The sequence below is a fragment of the Hipposideros armiger genome, unplaced genomic scaffold (assembly GCF_001890085.2).
Source record: "Hipposideros armiger isolate ML-2016 unplaced genomic scaffold, ASM189008v1 scaffold_209, whole genome shotgun sequence".
NCBI classification, from domain to species: Eukaryota; Metazoa; Chordata; class Mammalia; order Chiroptera; family Hipposideridae; genus Hipposideros; species Hipposideros armiger.
In genome coordinates, this window is record NW_017731559.1 from 2628012 (window position 1) to 2637485 (window position 9474).

The 9474-nt window shown below is 48.9% G+C and overlaps 1 protein-coding gene across 2 annotated transcripts in view; it reads left to right on the forward strand.

Moving 5' to 3' along the window:
- The window catches only part of CABLES1 (Cdk5 and Abl enzyme substrate 1), a 117040-nt gene that overhangs the window by 103784 nt on the left and 3782 nt on the right, over positions 1 to 9474 (forward strand). For both annotated transcript variants that reach the window (XM_019653888.1, XM_019653887.1), the window contains 2 exons: positions 6757 to 6863; positions 8071 to 8278. In XM_019653888.1, coding sequence (XP_019509433.1) covers positions 6757 to 6863; positions 8071 to 8278 — 315 coding nt within the window. The remainder of the gene's footprint in view (positions 1 to 6756; positions 6864 to 8070; positions 8279 to 9474) is intronic.

Genomic DNA, 9474 nt, shown 5'->3' on the forward strand with positions numbered 1-9474 from the left:
CACCTTTTATGTTGTTTCTGTTGGAATCAGATCAACAACCTGTCAGCTCTGAACCCCACATTGTTCTCCAGTGTTTTTATTGGGCATGTGCCACCCCCCCACCCCTCCACATACACACCTGCTATTTCAGTTCTCTGCTCACTGGCCCCCATCACTTCCATTGCACCCCCACCCCAACCTGAGAGGCCTTCATTTTATAGCATCAAGATTGTTGCCGTGGGCTGGGATGGGGCCCAAGTTCAGTTCTGTAGAGGCCCCCTCTCTTCTCTCATAATGAGTCAAGCCTTTATTTGTTTTTGAAAAAGCAAAGATGTCTCAGTGTCTCCGTATTAGATGTGGTAGACAGTTGTGGTCTTATCCCCTTTTCCTGTTATCTCAGAAGGGATTCATGCCTTCCTTTCCTAACTCTGCCTCCTGTCTCTGGCAGGGCAGGGTGGCAGGGCTCCTTTCTGAATTGCATCTCTCTGGACAGTCTGCGTTTTGGTGGTCTCCTCTTCTCAGCTGACCTTCCCCCCTTCCCCTTTATGCAGCTGTGCACACACAGCTTCTCCACAGCTGGGCAGCTGTGAGAACGTGCATTTGAGTGACCTGTCACCCCAAGCACAGAGTGGACCCTTTTCCAAAAACCCAGGCTGCCCATCCATCATACAGCCCAGCCGTTGGCCACTGCTGGGGCCACTGGGAGCCCTGAATCTGGCAAATCCCATGGCCTGGAATTAGGTGGCATTGGAAACAGTGGTCACTCAGTCAGCCTGAGACCAGGAAGGAACCACAGCCTGTCTATTAGCACTTTGATTCATAGTAACATGCATGTACTAGCAAAATCCGGGCATTGCCAATCTTTATAAACTGTGCAATTAGACTGAGAGGGGAGCCAGAACAAAGCATTGGCCTCACTTTTAATTCATTCTCTCTCAAGCCAGAATGAATGAGTGGCTGGAGGCCCATGGTAATCCCACTTCTGCAGCTCAGCCTCCCATCACTGGAAAGAGGATGACTGTTTCTCAGAGTGGTGGGGAGGTACAGCCTCTAAAGGATGTCACAAGGACCCCCTCAAGACAGATAGGACCGTGCAGAGGAATCCTGGCTGCTATATTCCAGAAAGCGTTTCTGAGATGGAACTGGAGCTGAAGACAGCAAGGATTGTCATCCCCCCTGGAATCTGCCTGAAGGAGGGGTGGCCCTGGACTCAGGATGATTCTTCTAATACCCAGAGCCTGGCCCATGTGGGGCTGGTGTGGAGCACTGGGCTGCAGGCATAGCATGTGTGCTAGACCCTGTCTGAGCAGGGGTCTGCGAGCAGATCGTCACTTTGGGGGCCACCCCCTCAGCTGCCCGGATTGTGTACTTATGCAGCTGAGCGTGAGCAGGACCTGGAGCAGCTCCGTAGATCTGGTGCCCTGCAGTCAACATAAAGTGGATGATGAAGAAGTCAGATGAAGAAACTGAGGCACAGAATGCTAAAGCAGTTTACACTAGGCTGTCCAGCTATTGAGTGAAAGAGCTGGGGTTTAAAGCTGAGAATCTGATTCAAGCCTGGGATCTTCCCTGCTGAGCTGCAGCTCAGAGAAATGAAGATGAAAGCCAGACTGAAGAGAGCTGTCTCAGCAAGCAAAGGGGGTAGGGAAAGAAAAAACATGGAGAGTGCACCCTCAGACTAAGGTCAAGGTCAAAACCCGATGCCCGGGGCGGAGCTGGGCTGGTCAGAGTACAACAGGGCCACATAGCAGCACCATCATGCACAGACACCACTGCTAGGGGTTGAATTGAGCCCCCCCCCCCAAAAGATGGGTTGAGGTCCTAACCCCCAGTACCTCACAATATGACCTTATTTAGAAATAAGGTGTTTGCAGATATAAATTAGTTACAATGAAGTCATACTGCATCCAATACGAGTGGTGTCTTTATAAGAAGACAGAGAAACAGAGAGAAGGTGGCCATGTGAACACAGACATGGGCAGAAAGCCACGTGAAGGCAGAGATTGGAGTGATGCAGCCGTCACTCCATCAAATAAAAATAAAAGGAAGAATTCTGTTTCGAGTTTCAGAGAGAGCGTGGCTCTGCTGACACTTTGATCTCAGACTTCTAGTTTCCAGAACTGTGAGACAATCAATTTCTGTTGTTTAAGACACACCATCTATGGTACTTTGTTACAGCAGCCACAGGAAACCAATACAACCACTTTCACGTTCTCCACCAGCCTAAGGTGCTCAGGCTGACATCCACGATTTCCCACCATCCTCCTTCCATCATGAGTCTTGGAGGCATTTCATTGCTCCAATAGCCCATCTACCTCACCCCCAAAATAGATGTAAGCAAACGGACTAGAATGCTCTGGGTACCTGCCTCAGGTATGGCAGCAGCAAGCCTCCAGCAGTCAGCCTTCCCAGCCTGCTTTCCCCGATGCCCTTGGATTTCCCAAAGCAGCCACTCTGCGAATGCTGGGCCCAGCTGGCCTGTTCTTTCCTGCCTTGACGGGGCCTCTTCCTCTGCCGCACACCCTTGATGGCTGGGGAGGCCGGGGCTGCTGGTCATCTGGAGGTCAGGAAATAGGGGGCCTTGACAGAATGATGGAGATTTGCAGAACCCCCACCCCCACCCCAAAACGTACTGTATCTAGTTTAGAAAAGACTCAGAGTAGCCAGGTGATGGCAAAGTGGATGAGCAGGAGGAGGATCAGGCTGCCAGCAAGCCTTCTACTCAGTGCTGGGAGTAGTTGTAGGACATGGCCCCGTGGCTGGAAACTCCACACAGAAAGGAACACAGAACACAGCTTCTGTCCCTCTGGGCAGCAGAGCCAAGCTTGAGAATTCTGTCAGCTAGAAGATGAACTCAAGAGCCTGGCTGTCCTTGCGGCTGCTATGCCGCCCTAGCTGGGCACCAGGCGGTGGGCCAAGGGTCTCATAGCATCAGCTCACTGGCCCTCTCTGTCCCCCTCTCTTGGGTCTAGTCTGGAAATAAATATACATGTGCACTCATTCCTCAGGAGAAGTAGGATGCAGCTCGGTGTTCCAAAGAGCCAGGATGAGGCTACTTGTATAAAGAGTCTCTCCTGCAAGGTCGGGCTGAGCCTGAGCCCTCCCTGCCCCAGCTCCCGGGCTGCAAGCTGAACTGGGTTGTTGGTACTCATGGAGTCAAACACAATCAAGGACTGGTCAGGAAGTGGCACGTGAGGGCCCCAGGGCAAGACTTGGTGTCCCTGAGAACGTATGATTGGTGCCTTTAGGGGAATCAGAATCTCTATCCTTACCCTAGTGATAAATGCCATCAATGAAAGAAAGCAGTGAACCATCAGTCATGGTTTAGCATCCACTTGAGCTAGTTTAAGAAGAAAAGGATTTATTACAGGGTACTAAAATAGCTCATAGAATCGCAGGAGGGGTTGAAGAAACAGCCTAAATTGGGATTTCAGAAATGACCCCAAAGCCATGCTGCAGAGCCAGACCACCAGGGGGCTGTACGGGCCACCAACTCCATACGTGGCAGTGCTGCCACCTCCATGGTCTGGAAGCTGTGCCTGCTGTGGTTTACACCTGCAAAATGGACACTCAGACCCTAGGACTCCTGCCCCGACTCCTCTTGGCAGCAGAAACAACAGAAGAGCAGCCTCTGCTTCAATTCTGCATTCTCACACTGGTACATCGGCTAGGAAGAACTGGACTTGTATTTAGAATCTTAGCTGCAAAGGAGTCGGGAGGTACAGAAGGTTCGGATATCCAAACCGTAGTGTATAATGAAGCAAGAGTCCCTGGGAGAGCACTCTAACGGCAGGGGGTTTAGGGAAGATGGCCCTGCAGATGCGGCATTACAAGCCAAAGCACAGATGGGCGTTAGCCAGGCAAGGAGAAAGTGATTCGCATGAAAATCACCTGGGCAACATCATGGTGCAGATAGCAGGGCCCCACCTCAGACACTGACTCAGTGCAACTGGAGCCAAGCCCAATTGGCTGCTGTCTTCCCCTGTGATGATCTCGATAAAATTCTTCAGTATCCTTTAAATACGTTCTGTTCTGTTTGATCTTGAAAGATAAACCTATGAAACAGCCCTGTCAGGTAATCCCTAGCTCGTGCAGAGAAGAGGAAGGTACGGCTCAGGGAGGTTAAGCCACTTTCTCCGAGTTGCCCAACTTGTTGGAGGTAGCCGCTGACCACCATCCAAACCTACTCTTTCCAGCTCCTTTGAGTCTGTTAAGAACAGAAAAGCAAGAAGGCAGTAGGTGTGGCGGGGAGACCTGAATCCCAGCACTGGTCCTGCCTTAGCCTGCGGGGATCTAGGATAAGCCTCTTCATCTCTGACCCTCTGTTTCCTTATCTGTAAGATGAGGTGGCTGGAATGCATTTGTAAACGTTTTTGGCAGTGGGAACCTCCTTTCAAGAGAAGTGTTGCATGTACCTACGTATAAGACAGAAAAAAGCAGAGCTGCTGTGATTGCCTCTGGGAGGATCCAGGCCCACCCCCTCCCCCAGGATATTCTTGCTTGGGGTTCACAGCCTTTGGCCCCCAACCAAGGCCAGGGACTCTTTGCCTGAGCCTGCTCGCATCATTGCAAACCTCGTGACTTTCATCCACAGAGGAAGAGCAGGAGGGGCTGTCCCTGGTAGTCCAGGGTGCCTGGATGTGGGATGGGTGGAAGAAAGGGTGTGTGTGGCGGGGTGCTGAGTATTTAGGAAACAGAAGAATGGGGTAATTGGCCAATGGGCCCAGCTCTAGGTAAACTTGTTAGATGTGGTCCCCCATCCTGTTACCCATTTCCTAAATGAAAAATCTGCCATCCTGTTCCCTCAGCAGAGACATTTGTTTGAGATGAAATAGAGCAGTTTTGAAAAGTAGGAAGGGAAACAAGCCCATCTTGGAGGACAGCAGAAGCGTGTACTCTGCTGGACCTTGGCAGTAAGTGGCCTCTATAAAATGCGGTGCGTCCTCCTCCCCTCCTGGCAGAGTGCACTCACACACATGTGAACGTGCGCATGTGCCTGCACGCGAGTGCTGCACAGTTGCATTTCCACTTCCCTGCTCCTTACCAGCACGTTGCAGGCACACATGACAGCTACCAGAATGGGCATGTCCCGGGCCAGCCGAGGGAGTGCCTTCCTGATGGGGCCAGAAAGAGCATGGCTCCGAGGAAGAAGCGGAGGCATCGCACCCGCTGCGCCCGCCTCCACCCAGAATTTGAGAAAGCCCTGAACAACTGTGGTGGAGTTGCTTGAGTTAATTAATATTGTTGCGTTTGCCTTTATTCACCAGAAAAGGAAAGAAAGTGCTGTTAAGATCAGTGTGAATTTGGACTGTTTTTGGCTATTAACCGACACCAGAGGCATTCCATGTGCCTCTTCTAAAATCACATGGAACCAAGTTCCTGCTGAATGGCGGTGTTCACAGAAAGCCACCAGCTTTTGTTAGAGCTGTTGAGGAAACCGCTGATGCATCTTCTGGAAAAGGCCAGGCACTTGCCTGAGAAGAGGCTGGCAATGGCGGCTGTCCATGGCAACAGGATGACATCAGAAGTTGTAGTTTCTCCTTTCTCTGGCTTTGCCTGATGAAGGTTATTGCCTATGGCCAGCCAGAAGAGGTGTCACTCATTGTCGCAGCCCTTTGAAAGTTACTCCTGAGGAGGAGAGATGAGACTAGACTGGTGAGACCCAGACAGAGACTGTTTAATTCAGAGTTAATAGAGTAAAGCACAGATGAGCAGGGAAGACCAGAGGACTCAGAAAAGGCTCAAAGGAGCCAGCCTTTAAGGATGGGTAGAATTAGAAACAGGGAGGGGAAGAGGAGGAAACTCAAGTCTCTAGGGGATATTAATCATAGCTAACATTATATACATAGGATAGAATATTGTTCAGCCTTAAAAAGGAAGGAAATTCTGGCACATGCTACAACATGAATGAACCTTGAGGACATTATGTAAGTGAAATAAGCCAATCACAAAAGGACAAATGCTATTTAATTCCATTGTATGAGGTACCTAGAATAGTGAAATTAAGAGAGAAAGAAAGTAGAATGATGGCTGCCAGGAGGTGCTGAGGGGAGGGGTTGGGGAGTTAGTGCTTACTGGGTATAGAATTTCAGCTTTGCAAGATAAAAAAGTTCTAGAGATGGATGCTGGTGGTGGCTGCACAACACTGAATGTACTTAATGCCACTGAACTGTACACTTAAAATGGTTAAAATGGTAAATTTTATGTATATTTTCCCACAATTAAATAATAATAGCTAATATTTATTGAGCATTTGTTATATGCCAAGCACTGCACAGAACGCTGTACTTCTCACATGGTTCTCGAAATAGCCATACGAAGTAGGCACTGTTACTGTTTCCATTTTATGGATGTGGCACCTGAGGTCCAGGGTCATTAAGTCAGCCTCCCACACCCAGACCACTGGTGAAGGTCAAGTGTAGAGTGCACCCAGATCTGTGAGTCCAAATTGCAGGCCCCAAGCACTATGTGAATTACAGGCTGAAACACATGAGCTGACAGAGGGATTCCCCTCTGTGCCAGACACTGACCCCTGAAGGGTGAGAGGCCAGTGTTCCTAAACGTCACTTGGTTCTGCTAAGAGCAGGGATTTGGTTTCCCTCTACTCCAGGGGCCATGGCCTTGTTCAGGCTCCTGTATGAAGCAGAGCCCTTATTCTGGTGCTCACCTGGGTTCCCACGGCGTGGTGGTGTTGGAAGTTGTCAGTTAGCCGAAAAGTACACACAGTTATTACCCAGGACCCTTATTGGTGTGACCTTGTTGCCTGATCTGTTACAGACCACAGTAATCGACTACGTGAAGCCCTCAGATCTCAAGAAGGACATGAATGAGACCTTCAAGGAGAAGTTTCCTCACATTAAATTAACACTCAGCAAAATCAGGAGGTATGAACTTTCCCTTCAGTCTCCTCTCAGCATGCCTTAAGCCCATGCTTTGTATGACGGTTCAAGTGAAATATTGGCACATTCAGCAAAAAGAAGCTCAGGCGATGCTGGGTGCCTGGCACCCCTATATGAGAGCGCCAAGGGAAGCAGGACGGAGAGCAGAGTTCTTGACATGAGCTGGCAAGGATCTGGGAAGCGCTTCCTTTGGTGGATCATTTCGCACTATCTGGAGCTCCCCAGTTTATTAAGATTTATGTCATGGAAAGCTCAGAGAAGAGGAAACATTCGGTTCCCTGCTTTCTCAAATGCAGACAAAACAGAAGAGAAAAGGGTTGGTACCATAGGATTTGAGATAACTCTTTACCAACAGTCATCTTTCCAGAATTGACAGCCAAGCCCTATCTTTAAGCAGTCAGCAAAACAGCCAAAGCAAAATCAGGCCTGGATTTTCTCTCTAGCTGATTGGATCGACTTGTGGTGGCTCATGTCTGCCAACCAAATAGTCAAGAGGACTAGCCTTGGTGGGCCACAGAGAAGCTGACTGGTGGTATCTGTATGCCAGGACAGCAAAATGTGTGTGTGTGTGTGTGTGTGTGTGTGTGTGTGTGTGGTCAGTCATGGGGGCTAGACTATACACATGTTCACATGTATCCTAATACTGATTTGATTCTGGCATGTTTTGAGCCAACGAAGTAAGAAAAACTAACGATTCATACTTTGTCCGCTTGCTGGGTAACTTTCCTAAGCACACTGGTTGTTGGGCTCTTAGTCCAGCCCTTCTTCTGCTGTAGTTAATGCACGTAACTGATATTCTGCAGAGCTGACCAAGTACCTAATTTATTGCTATATTCATCTCTCTGGAATGGCTGTAGTTCTCCTCATAGTTTCCCTCTGTCACTTTGGACAACTCTCCTAGTTTCCAGAGAGACCCTCAGACGTCCACTAGGGTTCAATGTGGTCCTTTGTGTCCCATGTCGACGTGGTCTACAGAACTTCACTAGAAGAGGAGTCTGAAACCCCAGCGAGTTGAGTTTATTCCTCACTCATTATGTAACTTTCTCACTCATAGGGATTTAATTTCATTCCACGTCACCCTTCTGGGAATGAGAAAGAGGAAATGCTTTCAAGATGAAGTAGTCTTTTTTCTCTGGGGTCCCTGAAACTCCCAAGTTCTACTCAGACTTCGCCCTTTCCTATCTTTCTCTAGTCTGAAGCGAGAGATGCGGAAGCTGGCCCAGGAGGACTGTGGCTTCGAGGAGCCCACGGTAGCCATGGCCTTTGTCTACTTTGAGAAGCTCGCCCTCAAAGGAAAGCTAAACAAACAGAACCGGAAGCTTTGTGCTGGAGCATGTGTGCTGTTAGCAGCCAAAATCGGAAGTGACCTCAAAAAGCATGAAGTCAAGCATTTAATTGATGTAAGTAGCCTATGTCCTGATGGTTGGGGTTGCATGCACCCTAGTCCAATGTTACTCTCACAGCCACAGAAACCACTGTAATGGCATGGGTTCTTGGAGGCAGTGTGACCCACAGAGCATCCGTCAGACGCATTGGCTCAACAGACCTTGGCTTTTTGCAGCCTTGGTTGCCTTCTCGTTGGAGAAAGGCATGTGTTGTTGGACTGAGTGTTTTTTCCGTTCTTTTAAAGGAGAGCCCCATCAAAGCAAGGAACACCAATCTCCTTAGATGAATATATGACTGCCTGTTTCAAAATACAGTGTATTCATAGAAAATTTGAGATACAGATCAGGACACAGCTGCCATTGAAGAGATAGTTTGTTACAATTCCCAAGAAGAGAGGTGTCTTAGTTCATGCTGCCATAACAAAATACAATAGATTGGGTGGCTTAAACAACAGACATTCATTTCTGACAGTTCTGGAGGCTGGCAGTTTAAGATCAAAGTGCCAGCGACTTCAGTGTCTGGTGAGGACCCTCTTCCTGGCTTCTCACTGTAGCCTCATATGGCAGAGAAAGAGGAAGAGAGAGCACACTCTGATTTCTTCTTACAAGGGTACTGATTACATCATGAGCTCCTCTAAACCTAATCACCTCCCAAAGCTCCCCTTCCTAATACCATAACATTGGAGGTTAGGATGTCAACATAATGCATTTTAGGGGGACACAAACATTCAGTCCATGACAAGGGGCCACACCACTCCACGAGGGGCCATGCAGGGAAGTCCCATTGTTGGCCAGGGCTCAGAGGGTGAGGGAGGTATGGGGGGCAGGAGCCTTTATTTCTGTTTTACAGGAAGGAATGGGCAAGGTAGGGTGAGCAGGCTTAGGAGTGGCTCGTTTGAATCATTTCAGTGGGCTCTGGGGCACAGAGGCTGTCCCTAGTTGTCAGGAACCTGAGTGATCAGGGGCATGGGGATAGTTGCCTGGAGTATGAGAGCCAGTAAAGGAGCTGGTTGGGGTGTCGGCTCTGCATTGGTTGGTTTTCATTTGAAAATACATTCTTTAGGCTCTATAGGAATTGGCTAACCCTGAGAGGGGCAGTCCCTGCAGGGTCAGCAAAGCCCCAAGATGTCCAAGCATCAGAATACAGAAAATAAAAGACGTGGTTAATATATATATATATTTTTTAAATGCTCTTTTTTGTTGTTGTTTCT